This window comes from Trachymyrmex septentrionalis, unplaced genomic scaffold (assembly GCF_001594115.1).
Source record: "Trachymyrmex septentrionalis isolate Tsep2-gDNA-1 unplaced genomic scaffold, Tsep1.0 scaffold191, whole genome shotgun sequence".
Lineage (NCBI taxonomy): Eukaryota > Metazoa > Arthropoda > Insecta > Hymenoptera > Formicidae > Trachymyrmex > Trachymyrmex septentrionalis.
In genome coordinates this window covers 307,056-325,539 of record NW_017305083.1, presented here as the reverse complement: position 1 = coordinate 325,539, position 18,484 = coordinate 307,056, and the positions used below count along the sequence as shown (strand labels likewise).

The 18,484-nt window shown below is 37.9% G+C and overlaps 2 protein-coding genes across 3 annotated transcripts; both read left to right on the top strand.

Annotated features, from left to right (window-relative positions):
- Positions 1-556: 556 nt before the first annotated feature.
- On the top strand, positions 557-18,442 carry LOC108747104 (obg-like ATPase 1). 2 transcript variants are annotated; one of them, XM_018484366.1, is made up of 11 exons: positions 557-672; positions 3,361-3,542; positions 8,969-9,029; positions 10,914-11,041; positions 12,926-13,101; positions 15,212-15,289; positions 15,681-15,778; positions 15,852-15,992; positions 17,390-17,486; positions 17,768-17,890; positions 17,977-18,442. In XM_018484366.1, exons 2-11 carry the CDS (start codon positions 3,362-3,364, stop codon positions 18,085-18,087), a joined length of 1,194 nt encoding a protein of 397 aa, XP_018339868.1. In that variant the 5' UTR covers positions 557-672; position 3,361; the 3' UTR covers positions 18,088-18,442. The 2 variants fall into 2 exon arrangements, with proteins under 2 accessions (XP_018339868.1, XP_018339869.1); XM_018484367.1 differs by lacking the exon at positions 557-672 and adding an exon at positions 702-872.
- On the top strand, positions 4,273-8,555 carry LOC108747105 (adenylate kinase 9-like). Its single transcript, XM_018484368.1, has 2 exons — positions 4,273-6,619; positions 6,716-8,555. The coding sequence occupies exons 1-2, from the start codon at positions 4,273-4,275 to the stop codon at positions 8,389-8,391; spliced, it is 4,023 nt and encodes a 1,340-aa protein (XP_018339870.1). The 3' UTR covers positions 8,392-8,555.
- Positions 18,443-18,484: the final 42 nt, after the last annotated feature.

The following is an 18,484-nucleotide window of genomic DNA, read 5'->3' as shown; positions in this document are numbered from 1 at the left end:
TTAAAAGATAAACTTTTTTTATTCAATTGGATTAAAAAACTGCATTTTCTATTTAAAATTTTGAATTTAGCAGTATCCACGATGCACACAAAATAACTAATATTATTTTTAGATTGAAAAGCATAGAAATATACTCCATGTCATTCCTATAAATGAATGAAAATGCATTCAAGATTGAGAAGGAATAGACATTTGTTTTATATAATTCCTATAAATGAATAAAAATTCAGGATTGAAAAGGATTCATTTTAACAATCGTGAATTCGTATTTCTGAAAATCTGAATCTCTCGTTTGCTGGGCGGTGCGCACTTTACCGCAAATTAAATTTTCGATTGGCGTATTCAGAGATTTCACTGTAACTTAACAATATTTACAATATGATTAATTACCTAAATATTCTTTTTGGCGCTTAATGTAAGGGCACAACGTTGCGTTTGCAAAGGGAAAAGATGAGCGTGCGAAGATGGAAATTGGGATCTTAGGATTCTGCCTCCTGAAACTGCATCATCGACAGAGCGACCGCGCGGTTTCAGCGGATAAGTGGAAACTCTGTAACCCGCGGGGCCGGTCGAATCCGTGACGTCGTCTACGTGCCGTGTCGCTCTCTCAGTCTCGTATTCGACGCATCGTGCAGCGATATTGGTACTGCGAACGCATAACGGACGTACGAGGTATCTTTCGAAGAATCCACGCGATGCACGTTGCCTGTAGAACGAGTGCCGGGCGCGCTGTTTTTGATTCGCGGACATGACTCGATGGAAACGCATATGCGATAGAGATTGCAGACATCGCCAGGTGTACTGAGTTAGATGGTGTCGAGCACGTCGCAGCGGTGCTTCGATACTACGCGAAGAATATGGATGTAACGCTTGTAAGTCGTAAAAATTCATTTACGAGGATATAACGTTCTGTCGACATGCGATCGTTCCGGTAGCGAGGTAAGGTTAAGTTATTGCAGTGCGGTGCGGACAATCGTTTCTCTTACCGGCCGTCACGCGGCAGCACTGTGTAACGGCGCTGCTACGTAGCGACGAGGCGCGTATTTCAACTCTCGATGCTAAAATTATTTGTAATAAGTATTAAGACAAACCACCGTTATATTAACTTATAACTGATAAATTTTAATATATATATATGTATATATATATATATAATATTGGGTCGTCCAGAATCTGTGTACAGTGTAATGTAAATTTGAAAATATTATCCGTTGAAGTTATTTAATTTTTTCGACATCACATATCTGAGATATAATATACATAATAATGTATATGTTGAAAAATAGTCAAAATTCTGAAAAAATTAATTGTTTAGTATGAATTACTTATTTAAGTACGCATGAATTCAATTTTAAAAAAATTTTTATAGTTTCAATAAAATCATATCTGAGGGGGTATAAACTTTCAATTTAAAATCATTTATTTATACTACTAATTAAAAATAATTATTTTATTGTCTTAACTCTTATTATAGGAACTCTACTCGATACACTGCGGCGATGTTAAAACAATCGGTTAAAAGTTTCAAGAGCTGTAAACATACGGATTAATTAATTGGATATTTAAGTAATGAATTACCGGGTTGTCGATTACTCATTAAGTAAGATATCGAAACTATCCGGATGATTTGAATTTTAATGATAATATTAACGAAAAATAAATATTTATTAATATGCAGAATTATGTTTATTAAATGAGGTAATAAAAACAAACTACAAGAAATATAATTGAAAATTAATTTTTTATTGCTAAGCACTAGAATTTTTCTTTAAAAAAAAAATTGTTAACTGAAAAAAATATCTATTTTCTGAACCTATATATAAATCGTTTGAAATTGCTTTTATCAAAATTGAAAAATATTTCATAAAAATATATTTTTAATGATTCTATTTTTGCGATACGACTGGTGACTGTACATACAATATATAAAACACATATATAAACTTTAAAACGATTTTTTTTATGTGTAATAGACATACGAAAGTGATACAATTTTAATAATTTTTCTAATGTTATATTTTATTTTACGCAAAAATATTAATAACACGATTTAATAGATACAATTTTACAGCATTTACTTAGAAACGATGAATGTTATTATTTTTCTAGCACATCAGTGCATTTTCCCTATAAAACACAATATTCTTCGAATATGTTATATGAAAATTAAAAAAGATTAATAATATTGATATAACATTGTAAGAATATTATGCGCTTATGGGGAATATGGGGTTGTAGCTCCTTGCGCTAAGATACCCGATAATGATTTTTCGCATATCATTATCAATGTTACCTCTTTGAGGAGAGTCTTTTCTCGGTAAAAGCATTTTACGGATTTTTCACGATTAACAGCGGCCTCGAGGCCAGAGGTTCAATCTCGATCAGAGGCGGCGCGGACGCGTCTCCGGGATCGCCCATTAACCGTGTGCGTCTAGCGATCCGCAAAAGCGAGACGACGTCATAAAAGGGGAGGGGCGGTCACGCCGCGGCGCCAAGGCAGCTCTGGGGCTCTTCTTGAGCTCTCGAGTAGCATCGCGGGCGGAACGCTTCTTCGAGAGATGCTCCTCCATTATCGTAATTTGCAAATTTCCCCGGGACCGCGATGAAAAACGACGAGAGGCGCCGTGGTTTCGCGTTGAAACGCGCGAGTACGGCGAAGGGGGATCAAGGGGGAGGAGAAGGCAGACCGCTAGGGGTGGAAAGAGAGGAAGATGGCGAGGCGTGGGGAGAGGAGGAACAGGAACCGCGAAGACGGTGGCGGATTGGCGGCCTCGGGCGCGGTTACGGATTCTCGGCGTGATGCCGGTGATTCGCGGCTTTGGTGCCCAGTAATCCCAGATCCCCCGCTCGCCTGGCCATATTCCTCCTCCCGCGCAGCCCTCCCTCGGTCTTTGATACAGCGCGGCGGCCCGCTTGTATACCGGCGGGACGGGGGAGCCTCAATCTCGCGGTAAATACAGCAATCGCTCGCGATGTGCCGTCCGCATTAATATAATTAGTCACCGCGAGCGCTCCGAGAGAACGATGCCGGGGAACGGATTCCGTACCTTGCTTGCGAGTTGCGAGTTGCGCTCCGGGCGACGCACGCACGCACGCACGAACGAACGAACGCACGAATGCACGAAATATCGCAGCCGCGCTTAAGTATTTCGGGGGATGTCAGTATATCGACGACGCGCACCCTCGGGCATTCTACGTCTACGACGCGACAGACCAAGTTGCTGTCTTGTCGGCTGTTAGCTCCAATTATGCTCCGTACCATGCCTCGCGCGCGGCACTCGTTCCACAAAATTTTACAGAGAACATCGGCTGTAAAATTTGAGTATCGATGGCGTATTAATTAACGTCTTGTATGTCCAGCATGGCTCCGAAGAAGGCCGAGGAACCCGAGCGAAAGCCACTTATCGGTCGCGTTGGTACTAATTTAAAAATGGGCATAGTCGGGATTCCGAATGTAGGAAAATCGACTTTCTTCAACGTTCTCACCAAGAGCCAAGCAGCGGCCGAGAATTTCCCCTTCTGCACCATCGATCCCAATGAAAATAAGTATCTTGATGTGCTTGTGTGAATTTTCAACGAAATTATTAGAATTTAAGCCTCGAATATCCTCAATCTTTTTTTCCTGTCTCTACAACATTATTATATTCCTAAAATATTGTATAATTAAGTTTTCTATTGATAACTATTTTTTCATCTTATTAATCCTTATTAATTGATATTTGTTCCGAAATTTTCTTTATTGCTATTTGCAGGTTTAGCATACTGTAAATTATATAATTAATAATTAACGTATCTTTGCTTAAAGTTAACGTAATTGAATCATTTTTTTTTCGTTTTAAAAGTAAAAATTTTCGGAATAAGATTATGTAACTGTAACTTATGTAAAATTTTGAAAAACATTTATTTTAAACAATTTTTCGCAATGTATGTTGAAGAAAATGTACGGATCTACTGTAATTGCGAATATTGATTAAGGTTAATAATAATTATCAACTGAATTCTCCATTTTAAGTTATACTTTAGGCGAGTTTTTTTCTAAATAATCTGCATTCGCACATATAATGCGATTTGATGAATTTAAAAATACATAATACAATTGATGAATTTAAAAACTCGCATTATCTTATGAAGCAAAGTGATAATTTAAACAGCGCATATATAAATCATTTCGACTTCGCTTGTTTAACCTTACTTGCATATACATACAGCTATGTGACAAAATATTGAACTGAAATTAAAACCGTCGACACAAGTTATTTTAATTACACGAAAATGTGTGACAGACGTTTAGAGAATCATGCTGAGAAAGTTTTTACTGATGAATCGTTTATGAAAAAAAGAGGCTTCCTACAATTAATTGAAGATTCTCAAAAGATTTCTGCACATGTATCCTCCTCAATTGTGTATCCAAAGGCTAATTTATATTACGCTTTTGCTGAGGATGTACATCCGATGAAAAGGATTGTCACCGCTTCTAAGCTTTTTGAAAAGGAAAAGCTTTTACCGCCACCTGTGTCTCGCAAAGAATTCGTTACAAGTCAGGATCTTCATTCGAAAGATGAAGCTGTAAATCATTATCTTAGAACCGATCCACCGAGTTTCGTTATTTTTGGGAAACCTGGATTAGATCACGCCAACATTGCATCGGCGATAGCCGATGCTTGGAACTGTGTTTTACTTTCGCCTACGTCGCTAATTCGCCAAGAGATCGATGCTGGTACTGACAAAGGCCAATACTTGGAAAGAATTTTGCGACTCGGTAGATCTATAGGACCGGAAATTCTTATGAACTTGATACGTTGCAGAGTCAGGACGAGGGATGTCAAACACAGAGGCTACGTCATTGGCTGTTTACCGTTCATTTCTAACGATGTAAGCTTTAATTATCCATCATGTTCCACTCCCGTTTTGAATATAGATGACACTTGCCCAGAATTTTGTGAAAATACGACGATCGAATCGCACGAGACACATAAAGATCGCTTTACATTCGATAGTTTAGGTTGCACGATGCAATTTGATTACGAACGAGAAATCCCTCAACAGATCGACGAAATATTTACCATATGGCCAAGAAAACCTCTGATAATTATTTATCTTATATGTCCAAAGCAAGACGTTGCTAGTAAGTGTACGCGGCAGCGCGTAAACTATATGACAGGCGATATTTTTGATGAAAACGAATTCATGTTGCAACCATCCGAATCTGAATCGGACACCTCGTTTGATTTCTTCCAAATTACAAGCAAACAATTGGCCGTGAATGATGAAAGATTAGTGAAAGTAATATCTAACACAACACGCAATGTTAAGGCACAGTGTGATCTTTACGAACGTTTGGCGTTGCCAGTAATCGATAAATGGATTCTTGCCCACAATCCCCAGCATGTAGTCCGCGTGGATGGCCGTAGCTCTGTACGACGAATACTTCACATCCTCCAAACGCGTTTGCGTACTTTGGCATTACTGCCATCGATTCTTCCAAAAGGAATGATCGAACAGAATGACGCACTTGGAAGATCTTTTCTTGGAACATCTCCAGAAATGAACTTGAGCGATGAGCTCAAAGAGCTCGCAAAAGAATCTGCTGAAGAGGCTTTCGAGATTTTAAGACTAAGAAAAGTTGTATCTCTCAGATTCCCCTGGAGACTTTCCGCGTGGAAGTTTTACTGCCCTGTCGAGTTAGCACAAGGACGAACCGTTAAGGGACTCCCAAAGCACGCAGTGCGATTCTTGGACATGATCTTTTTTCTCTCTTCTCAAGAAACTACAAATTTATTCATTGAAAATCCGAGAACTTTTTTATTACCACCGAATCCGCGGCCAACCTGCAAGATAGCGGTGTTTGGGCCAAAATACGCTGGTAAATCGGAACTTAGTATAAGATTGGCGGAGGTTTTCGACGGAACCGTGATAAATGTTGATGAGATTATAAAAGAATTAGTTAAACAACGCGAAAAGTATTCGATTCGAGAGGTTCATAAGAACGATTCAAATGTAGAACAAGTCTCGCTGCCTATTGACATATCGGTTGATGAAAAGGCTGATATTATTATACAGAATATCAAGCGAATACCTGATGAAAAGTTAGAAGAGGAGCTTCGAAGAGATGGTGGATATGTTATCGATGGAATGTGTATAGATTTCGAAGTTTGGCGAAAAATTGTTGACGAAGCTAACATCATTTTTGAAGACATTATCGTTTTGTTTGAAGAAGAGCCGTATGCCTACTTATTGAATAAATTTCGTACTTTTTCTCATCTTGATGATTCTGTACATGATACGGAGGCAGATCATGAAGAACATGATACGGAGGCAGATCATGAAGAACAAATAGTATTACAAGGTGCAGAATGGGAATATCTTGAACATTTAACGCAATTCGAATCGGAGTGGACGAAATTCGAGGAACAAATTTTTGAATTTAAAGGAAATATGATAAAGTGTAATCTCACGAATATCGAAGATATAATGGAATATGTGATAAATCATATTAAATTTCGTTTCGATTTTACAACTAGGAATGTCGAAAAAAAGAATAACGAGAATGAAATATTGACCGAAACAGCAGACGAAAACGAAGCAAATTTGGCTAATAAAGATACTGAAGAAAAGGAAGACACTGAAGAACAGGAAGATACCGAAGAAAAGAAAGATACTGAAGAAAAGGAAGATACTGAAGAAAAGGAAGATACTGAAGAAAAAAATCTCACATACACCATCGATCTTGCCACAGCTGAACGACTTCTCGATTGTGGTTACTATTTCCTCAGTTTTTTCGGTCGATGGTGTCCCGTGCAACTCTACACCAATACGATACCAATTCAAATGTTTCTACCGATGAAAGCTCGTGATCAGATTTTTCCAGTTGTGTATCGTCCGTATATTTATTTCCTTGCGGGCGAAGAAGCGCTCTCGGCATTTGTAAATAATCCGTCGAAGTATCTCATGCAAGATGTCCATCCGCCGCTTCTTCCGCTTCGAATTTCCATCATCGGACCACCGAAATGCGGAAAAACAACGTTGGCGAATCGTTTCTCGAAAACATATGGCTTGAAGGTAATTACTCGCGGCAAGGCGTTGCGCTACATATTGAAATACTATCCTTGGACCGAGTCGGCGCGTATCATCGAAGATCAACTTCGAGCTGGTCGGGTTGCTTCGATCGAATCTGTAGCACGTGCCATCGAAATGTTATCTATAGCAACGCGCGCTGTAACTCAAGGTTATATCCTGGATGATTGTCCTTCAAATCGTAAGGAAACCGAGCAATTAGTTGTTTTAGGAATACAGCCAATGATTGTGCTTGATTTCAAAGCGGATCTAGAGTTCTGCCTCGAATGCCTGTCTTGGGATAATGATGATTCCAGAAGTCCATTGAATTTCTCCCCTAATTTTCTATCGCGACGTTACGAGGATTGGCAAACGGGTCAAGTGAGTTTTCGAGACTGGCTAAAAAGGTTCTGGCAGAACGTAATCGAATTGGATGCTACTAAGAGTAAGTGGCATGTGTGGACTCGCGTAGATCACGCGGTATGCTCACGATTTGCTGATATCATGCTTTACTTTTATGAGGCAAACTTGGATAAGGTTCACAGTTTGAAGCAAATGTGCGTATCACCGTACGAGTTTCGATCGCTTCAGAGCCGATACGAATCGTACTGTCCCGTTTGCTTGTTTTGCGAAAACATCTTGAAAACTTCTGACCAATTTGTAACCAGTCAAGGAATGGTCCAATTTAGGGAATATTTTTATTGGATTTGTCCACAACATATGAATGCCTTCGTTGAAGATCCGTTGCATTACCTTTCACCTGTTACCGCGTCTCTTGTCGATGAACGACCTCGGATATTGCAGGAGACAGTCGACGTGGAGCACGCTTGTTGGGCTCAACGTCTCCAGGTCGGCGGGTTGTGTCTAGTAACTTATGTCGACTGCCTGCCGAATCACGAGCTAACACCAGGCAGAGTCGATTTGGGTGCCATCCTTAAGGATAAAGTATATCTCTTCTGCAGCGAAGAATGTCGCAAAAAGTTTCTCGCGCAGCACAGTAAATACTCTGAAATGGATATTACGTTTCCTCCCGAACTTCCGATCGAAGAGCAACGTTTGTCGGACGTGGCTTTCCTGGAGCAAACGGTGATGAAAATATTGGTCAAAGCTGTAACTCTGGTCGGCGCCCGACGTCCGAAGATATTCGGCTTGTCGGCGGCTGTCAGCGCCGCGGTTTACATCGGCGTTTACTTGAAGATGCACAATGTGATCGAAGACTTGACCGAGATGAATATTTACAAGACCGTGTGCGAGCGACTCGATGGACAAAACAGAATTATAGAGATCGTTACTGACACCATGAAAAAGATTAATCCCTATGAATCTGTACCAAAATAATCCTGTTAAATATTCCTTATACATTGCATGGACAAATCTGTCTAACAATAAGTTACGAGTGTATGTTCTATGAAACATTGTTAACTCTCCGGAGCTGACGCCAAAATCTGTAACAGTTATTGACACTGGACCTGTAATACTGACCTTAGTCAATAATATTGTCAGTACCAACAAACTTACTAATCGTAGTTAATATTAATAGATTGATTTAGAATATTGACGATGATCTGAATTTTTTTATTCTCGAGCATTAGTAATAGTAGCTAAAAAATATGTTTAAAAAAACTACATTTTTTTGAAGCAGTGTATATTTAATTATTTAACAGCACAATCGACTATACTATAATGGTTAAAACAACTAAATAAATACATATGTCTAAAAAAAATTATATTTAAATTATAGCAATATAGCAACCATTTTTTTTCTCAATAAACGTAATGAAAATTCAATTGTTTGCCACTTTTTAACGAAAAGATTTATTATTGAGTGAGTCCAGTAGATCTACCGTCAGCTTCGCAGGGTTAATCATTTTTACATCGTCAAGAATTCAAGCTATTCAATTCTTTTTTTCAGCACGTCGCGTTCCGGTGCCTGACGCGAGATACGACTACCTCTGCGAATATTTTAAACCGGCTAGGTAAGAAACAGCAAGAAATGTTCCTAAAGTACATTGAACGTAGGGTAAATGTGTACAACAGAATGGAAGCATATAGCGCCGCGTAAAGATGCACCCTCGTGAAGGGAAACGAGTCGGAATAACGGGGGACATTTCCATACTTGTTCACTTTTATTCCTGGAGAAAGACGAGAGAGTTGGAAGGGAGCGAGGGGCGATCTGCAATGCAGATTGGTCTAAATTCGTCTACGAAACGCGAAACGTCCTCGTTCGCCGACATTACGTTTCTTTATTCGCCTCGGCACGTGATGTGGCAATCTTAAAGCCGGGTACAGGCTTAGTGCTATGGCACACACAAAACTTAAGCAGTAAAACGTAAGCAGTAAGCGAATTGGCCAATCACATTAAAGACCGTATGTAAGACGTAAGTAGTAGCCAATCCAACATGTTGATTTCTTTACTGCTTAAGTTTTTTTGTGTTCCATGGCCCTTATATAACAAAACGTCGCGAATATCGCTGCGAAGAAGACAGCACGCAGTGTGAACGGTGTTCAAACGCCACCGTTAACATCACCGCACTTTTCTCAGTTTGCATTCCCGAATGTGAATGGTCTCGATGGAATGGTCAAAAGAAAAGACTTTCTTATTAACAGAGAAATATGAATAATTTGAATTGTTGTTGGAATATTTTGTATAAATCCATTTATATTTTAAATAAATCCGTTTCGAAATTCGGATTAACTATTTTATTAAAATATTAAAAATAAAAATTTCTTCAATTAGAAATTTATTTATGAAGGTGCCAGACGAAGTTTACGAAAGTTCCTGACTATACCTCGATAAATATGATGTGCCTTTTGGACAAGCTACGCTTTCTCCTCGCTCGGTTTCATACTGAGCTGATGCCTAAATGTGAAACGCGCTTGTCTTGCGCCAGATTCGGATAGGAATCGAAGCATTGAAAATGCGAAACAGCGTCGGATCAAAGAGCGACCGATTCATCGGGGCCCTCTAGTCCACCCTATTATCATTGCGTCCTCATCGTCTATATATCGGACAACCCCGACTGTCGGCACGTGTCGGATGATTCGACGATCCGTGATGAAAGCCGGCTAATACACCATCCCTCCCTCCTCCGTCTCTCTGTTCATCAGTTCGTCCACTTTCACCGACGCCTCCCTTCAAAGGCTAATTGTTTAATGAGCCCGTTGGCATTAGCATTTAAATACACCTCGTTGTCACTGTCGTCCCTCCCCTATTTCCATTCGGCGCGCGTGCATGACGCGGTAAATGCCTTCGACCTTTAATTCGCGATCATCAGTGACCTCCGTTGAAATCAGCGTACGCGAGAAGCGCGTTCTCGAAATGCTATCCCCGTATAATAGACGCACCATTCCGATTTATACCCGTTTCTACCAATATAGATTAATTTTAATCTTGATTTAATTTTTTAACTTTTCATCTTTTTCGAATTCTTAGAATTTCTAGTTTTAAGAATTAGAATTTCTAGTTGTGAGAATTAGAAGAATATGAAAAGAAAGTTAAATTAAAATTAATCTACACTGATAAAAACGGGCATAAGTTGGAGTAGGTATAATCTACATGGGGATAGTATACACGCGTTTTTGTTTTCTTAATTAACAAATAAGTTGTGATGCACATTGCAAAAAATTGTACAGATATTTGAAACCGTGTTATAGATATATTAACATTTTGAAATGTAATGATACAATGAAGAGTAAATTAAACCGAAATTACAGTTATTCATTGATTGGTATAGGATTAGACTTGGACGAATCTATAGCTAATAACTACGATTATAACTATGATTAAAAGGATGCATCTTTATGCCGTTCTCGACATTTATCCTTATCTGATAATAGTAATTAGAAATTCGGATTTCCAGTAAGGTTCCAGCCTTCTTGCACGTAATGGATATTGCTGGCCTGGTGAAAGGTGCCTCCGAGGGACAAGGCTTAGGAAACAGTTTTCTCTCGCACATCGGAGCTTGCGATGGCATTTTTCATCTCTGTCGTAAGTATGCTACCATTGAAAATGTCGCCGTTCGTTACTACCTTTGTTCCTAATGTTTACTTGATTTATTTCCGTTATTAATAGCATTCTAATCGTTTCGCACTGACGTGACGCAGTAAATAAATAAATCGCTGGGAAGATACTTTCACAGAACCTTATCAAACGCGGAATCGCGACAATAGCGATTACGGCGAAAGAAGGAAATTTTTGTCGATGAGATCGAGAGATTGATCTCGAGCGATATTTACTTTGCGCCCGTTGATCGTGCAATCGCAATTGCAAACTTATTTTTACAACATACATGTACACCTTGTTGGCATTACGAACTTGTGTTGATGGTTTAACTATCTTCTTGGAAACACATTACATTATTGTCCCTTGCGATAATCCAGATCGATCAAATTGCACCTATCGTTGTGGATGTGTCCTTGTCTATCTCGCACATAAATAACAAGAAATTACCGTAATAAGGTATATATTATAATTTTAAAAGGTCTCAATTTTTTTATAGAACGCATGTTCGATTACTAACGCATATTTAATGTGGACTGTAATTAACTATTTAAAAATTTCAAATTTTTGAAGAAACTCGGTTTGAAACTGAAGAGCTTAATTGATTAGCAAACAACTGTTTAAGTAACATATAATTTTTAAATATTTATCATAATCAAAATATGTAGAGAAAATATATTGTAGTATAAATTATTATATTTCCTTTTGAAAGTATGTTGTTAAACTAAAATATAATGACAAAATATTTATTAGTTTTATTACTATAGTGATTGACAATCAATTATATATGCATTTCGATCAATCACATTAATAAAATTACAATGCATATTGCGAGAAATTATGTAGATATTTTAAATTGTTATATGTATAAAAATTGAAAAATATGATACAATTAATTAAGTGTTTGTTTAAAAAAATTACTGCGTTGTAACTTTTACTGATAAAATAGCTTATATATAAAATCACTGTAAAATATACTCATCTTGTAAAACTTCTTTTTGATGGAATTCAATCGCTTGAAATTGTATATTACAATATTTTTACGATATTTGAATAAGTCTTGTAAAATATAAAACGTATACACTGAGAAAAAAATATTATCAATTTTAATAAATATTTAGTTCAATACTGCCAACTAAACATTTACTTAGTAAATAAATATTTGTTCAGTAAAAAAAAATGATTGTTAAATTAAATTAACATTTCTTTTATCAAATAAATATATCTTTATATTTAATAAATATTTAGTTGGCAGTATCCAACTAAATATTTATTAAAATTGATTATATTTTTTTTCAGTGCATTCTTGAATAAAAATATTATATTTTCCGTTATAATATCGGTACATTCCAGTACACAACAAAAAAACTTGTTGTAGTCATTACTACAATATTTCCCCGTAGAATGTAAATGTTACCAAGTGGAAAAGTAAATTTGTCATAATGTTCATGAAGAGACGCATAATTGTCAACAAAATTACGCACGCATTTCTCATATCTACGAAAGCCACAAGATCTATAATGTACTTTACATCGCGATAATGTACAACACGTAATAATTCATTAAACGACTGCTGATTCCTTTGAGAGAATGATCGTTAGATATATATTATATTCGTACTGAAAATAACATTTCGAGGTAGTTCTACTGGTTAATACGCCTTGCCAGGTCGCTGACAGGTGGTAATTTTTTCAATTAAACCAACCTGGCAATCTTCGCGTGGCAGTGGCGGTGGCGGTGGCTCGTTTAAACAGTCGACATGCGAACCTTGCGTTGAGGCGTTACTTAAGTACGAGCCCATCGTGCAGCCCCAGTTTCGAGATTATGTTCCCTGGCTTGGCGCGAGAGATCTGTTTACTTGTACTTTATTAGGTGCCTTCGAGGACGATGATGTGACCCACGTGGAGGGTGACGTCAATCCCGTAAGAGACCTTGATATCATTAGCGAAGAGTTACGACTGAAGGATGTGGAATTCTTGAACGTCCACCTCGAGAAGCTCGAAAAGCTTGTGATACGCGGCAATGATAAGAAGCTGAAACCTGAATACGTGAGTATTTGATCATTACGTTTCAGTAGAATGTATTCTTTAAATGGAGAAACACGCTTTGTCCGTGTAAAAATACATTTTCAAAAGAGCAGCAAATTCTACGGAAATTCTATATCTGCTAAAAAAATGGTGGCGTTCAGCAGAAAAAGCAACTTTGCAACTGTTGTAAAATTCTTTAATATGATCGAACTTGCCTTTAGTTCCTCATTGGATCTAAATGTATAAACTAATTTATTAAATAATTTTACAACAGTTGTGTGCGAAGCTACTTTTTTGTTTACTGAACGCAGCCATTGTCTTTATTTGTCATTATTGCAGAGTTAAATAATGACTCAACCTAATTTACGATGCTCTTACAGTGCTCTTTGCTTCCTGTTTTTCGCTTTTTATCTCTTTGTCTTTTTTTCCTTTTTGTGACCGTTTTATTGACAGTCGTGTTTCTCATCTGTCTCAAATTTGTCAACTTTTATCTCGGGCAATAGGAAATGAAGAAACAGAATAAGAGGCAAAAAGGCAAGAAATAGAAAAATGATAAAAAAACAACAAAATAGGAAGCAAGGAATATATTCTAGATTAGACTTTATCGGCATAACATTCATTACTATACATACAATGTTATACATTTTCGCTATGTATGCAGTGGCATACATATGTTGTGTTAAGCTGTGTGATAATTTCGTAGGAAAACGGAAACGTTTCGTAAAATGCCATTCAACGGTGATAACGTTCAACTGATGCAATTCCGTCAATATGTAAATAAATAACATACAGTGCCCTCCATAAGTTTTATATATATATATATATATATCACTTCCTGTAAACTATCTAGTGATATCGCATGTAGAGGATGCAAATCGCGTAATCGCACATTCGATTCACTCGACCGTTTATTTTTCTTTCAACTTTATCAGTTGTCGACAGAATCGTACACAATTCTTATGCTTGCGACGAAATTGGCTGTAACTTTGCTCTTTATCTTATAGTTTGTGTTTTTGTGATGCTGATCAAAAGTTAATGCAAATAATATCACAATGCAAGTAAACCGTTTGTCTTCTACAGAATAATAGAAAGTTTAAAGTGTCATGAATCTTATATGTATCTGGTGATTACTTTTTATGTTGCAGTCAATCAAATCAATCAAATATCCTAGAATTAGAATGAAGAAAAATAATAGCATTTTTTTTTCAAGAGAGCACGTTTTAAAAATAATAGCATTTTATTTTCAAGAGAGCACGTTTTAAAAATAATGCAAACTTTATTCCATTCATTCGCTTCGTATTAACTATAAAATAAAATAAAGTTGCAGAGAATCAATTTTGTCAGAAGCTATTGGGTCGTCCGGAAAGTCCGTGCGAAAAATACGCACGAACTTTCCGGACGACCCAATACTTCTGACAAATGAGATGAGAATTATGCGGGATCTTTTCTATGAATTTATATACGAAATCGCGAAATCGACTGTGATGTGTGGTAGGTGCGTATTTTTAACAAAAAAAGATCAATCATTTGTAAGCATGAAATCGATTTTATGTCTAATCGATTTTACCGAACTACTTTTCGTCACGAGAGTCTAAGAAATTTTCTTGCGTTTTCTCCCCGCTTGATGTTCATACGTGGCGCAAGAACGTCTAGCGAGTACAGTTGCAGCCCCTTTTGTCAGGCCAACTACGAAATTACCGAGGAAATTAAGAGAACGCGGGCGAAACGAGGCTTCCTGGAACGAGTCGATCGTCGGATTTACCCTCCTTCCGCGGATTGACCCACGGCAATTACCGATTTCCCCCTCGTTCTCGACTTTGCAATTTGGCAAAAGTTTTCGAGAATTCGAAGCTACCTTTTCATCCTCTCTCTCTCTCTCTCTCTCTCTCTCTCTCTCTCTCTCTCTCTCTCTCTCCTTCTCTCAAAGCTAATGGGACTAGTCCAGCACGATCCTCTAATCACGATTCGATCGCGAAATTATCCTGCTCGATGGCCCACGTTCGTGCATCTGAATGTCTGGCGAGATCGATGAATGTCGAAGTCGTTACATTTGATTGTCGAGAAATAAGGCCGTTACGCAACAGGAGTGAATTTCGGGATTAAGTGGAATTTTTCAATCCGTATGTTGTAGGATACGCTTCTAAAAGTAAAGGGCGTCTTGACGGACGAGAAAAAGCACATCAGGTTCGCCGATTGGAGTGCCAACGATGTGAGTTTAAACATTTTATCATGATTAACCCTTCAATTCCCCATTATATTTTATCATGAGTGTATAACATGCTGTGTACGGCATATTAATTCGATTCAACTTTGTATATGTGTGCTTATAATTTTTATTAAAGTGTATATAGAAATGAACGTATTGCAACAAATTTTTTTTTTTTTCGATCAAAGTGCCACTTATTAAGGAATACAACGATATCAAGCAGTTATATATCTTTATTAATAAAAAGAGTTCAATAAAGCACTAAAGTAAATAAAAGTTTCGAAAAAATATCCTATCCAGGAAAAACAAAATACGGATACGCCATACGAAGAGTAAGCAACTGAAAAGTTAAAAGAATTTTCCACCTTGAATTTTACACTTGATGAATTTTTAGATCGAGGTGTTGAACAAGTATCTGTTTCTTACGTCGAAGCCGATCATCTATTTGGTAAACCTGTCGGAAAAGGATTACATACGCAAGAAGAACAAATGGTATGCGATATAATGGACGATTTTGAACTAGTATCTCCCAGTTCATTATATCTCTCGCTACTCTTTGTAACAGGTTAATCAAGATAAAAGAATGGGTCGACAAGAACGATCCGGGCGCGGTGTTAATTCCTTTCAGCGGCGCCTTCGAAAACAAGATTCTCGATATGGACGAGGCGGAGCGCGCAAAATACTTCGAGGAACACAAAGTCACCAGGTTGGTATCTCTCAGCCTCCTCCGGTCCGTTATAACGATTATTATTACGTTTACCCTCTAAATGTTGTTGTGTCGCGCTCGCAAATAAGGGGGTACGGCCCGGGGCCCCGCGTCGTTTACCGTCCCCTTGAAAACTTCGAGAAATTCGGTAGTGTGCTTCGCTCGTATTGCCGGTTGGCGACGAAGCGCCGCAAGATTGCAGGGAAAAGAAGGTCGGACGTTCGTAAAATCGCGCTGCGGACGCGTCCTCCTTCGGCCGAGTTTGGGGAGTTCCCACATTTAGCTATGCACCGAGTTATTCTCTAACGGTAATAATGATGTGGTGGGCACGGTCGGCTCGGCGTCTAGACCCCTGTCCCACTCTCACCACGTGGGACGGCTAATAAAAACCGTAACCGGCACCGGTCGCGGCGCATTATGTTTTTACGAACGGCTATTCAAATTCTTGTAAAATTGCATAAAAACCCCTCCCGCCCTCGCGGGCACGCCGGTATAATCGTGGAGGGTGGGTGGAGCGAGAAGTAATCGGCGGTGGTTCGGCAATTCGATTGGTTAGCGGGTCATTCGTACCCCAGGGCGGTACGTGCGTTGTACGTGCGGTATACGCGTATACAGACCTGCATCACGATCTCTTTCTCTTTTTTTTTCTCTTTTTTTTTTTTTTTACTTGTCGGAATGAATTTTAATCGAGCTGTACGGGTACAGTTATAATTATGAGTCGGAGACTCAATTAGGGCATTGAACAACATTGAATTAAATCCAATTCGATACGCCAGAGTTGCCAGAAAGTACTTTAATAAGCGAGAAAGAGAGAGAGAGAGAGGCGGACGTTGGGAAAATATTTAAATGAAATAGTAGTGAGCGAGGAACGTTTGGTATTTCCCGCGACACATTCATTATATAATATTTTCTGAACTTTCTCTCACAGCTAGTGAGTTAGTGAGGAAGTAGAAGAGAGTCCACGATACTCCCCAAGTTTGCCTAATGATCGGGGAATACAAACGAAGGGACGAAAGATACCATGATTTTATTTCGAGACCGCAGATAACTGAGGGCGCCGGGAAATAGGTCCCCGACTGGAGTCGAAATGATAAAATTGCGGTATTAAGTCGTTCGGCTTTATGTGTATTCTTTGAACTCTCAGACTTTCGTCAGGCCCACCGCGCGTTGGACGGCTCCACTTGCGCTAACCCGTTATTAGACGATATTTGGCCCGAGACAATCTTATTCCACAACTTGGACACTTCCCGCTTTGACCGCGGACGCGCCTCATTTTTTTCGTGATTCGCGGAAAGTAAGAAACTTACACCTCGTCGTATTCGGCATATAGCAGGCACCTATCCTAGTCTCGGTAAAGAAACACATTTATTTATTGTACATTTCTTTTCTTTGTATAGTACACTCGATAAAATCATTGTACAAGGATACAAGGCGTTACAGCTGCAATATTTTTTCACGTCCGGTCACGATGAAGTCAAGGCGTGGACAATTCAGGTAAATATAGAATTCATAGCAATAAAGTTAAATAAAAATTAATTTATATTTAGAAAATTTCATAATTATATTAATGGAAAAATTATGTATTAAAATAGTAAAATTATATGTTAAATAACATTAATGATAACAAGAAAAATATGTATTATATATTTTTTATATATCTCTCTTATCCTTTTATTATACTAACGTAATTTTATTTTTATTAATTATTTTTATTAATTAATTTACCGTTTATTGATGCATATTAATATGGAAATATGTTTTTTTTTGTTTTACAGAAAGGCGCAAAAGCGCCTCAAGCTGCGGGAAAAATACATACAGATTTTGAAAAAGGATTTATCATGGCAGAAGTGATGAAATTTGAAGATTTCAAGAACGAGGGCTCGGAAGCAGCAGTAAAAGTATTTGAATTATAGTTATAATTTTTATATTAAACGATACGTGACACATATTTTCTACTTTTACATACGTTTTATTTTGTTGTTAGGCCGCCGGAAAGTACAGACAGCAAGGACGTAATTATGTAGTCGAGGATGGCGATATTATTTTCTTCAAATTCAACGCAGGCGCTGGGTTGAAAGACGCGAAGAAGAAGTGATGGCACGCGTTTCTCATGTTGTTGCTGGTCCATCTGTACATCAACATGATTCTGTTATCCAGTTGCATGCATCATCCTCGCGTTAATCAATCCAACTCGCTTCCCGATCCTCCCTGACTTTTTCATTCACGATAAGTATACACGCTAATGTGATGATCGATAATGATAATTATTTTTATATTTTGATTCCGCGGAATCTATAAAAATTAATCGTGCTCACCATGCGTTTGCAAAGAAAAAAAGTTATATTGGAATAATTCAACATTCTTAATGTTCCAAATTATGCGCAGAGAACAATTTGAATATACACATGTAATTTTTTTTATAAAGGACAATATTATCTACGCAAAAGAAAAAGGTAGCATTTTCACGTTTATTTTCGTGTATATAATTATCT

Excerpts from the sequence above, each read along its gene's own strand:
- LOC108747104 (XM_018484366.1), top strand. The coding sequence starts at position 3,362 with ATGGCTCCGAAGAAGGCCGAGGAACCCGAGCGAAAGCCACTTATCGGT. Across the intron at positions 3,543-8,968 it reads CACCATCGATCCCAATGAAA|GTCGCGTTCCGGTGCCTGAC; the intron begins ATAAGTATCTTG and ends TTTTTTCAGCAC. Across the intron at positions 13,102-15,211 it reads AGAAGCTGAAACCTGAATAC|GATACGCTTCTAAAAGTAAA; the intron begins GTGAGTATTTGA and ends CGTATGTTGTAG.
- LOC108747105 (XM_018484368.1), top strand. The coding sequence starts at position 4,273 with ATGTGTGACAGACGTTTAGAGAATCATGCTGAGAAAGTTTTTACTGAT. Across the intron at positions 6,620-6,715 it reads AGATACTGAAGAAAAGGAAG|ACACCATCGATCTTGCCACA; the intron begins ACACTGAAGAAC and ends AAAATCTCACAT.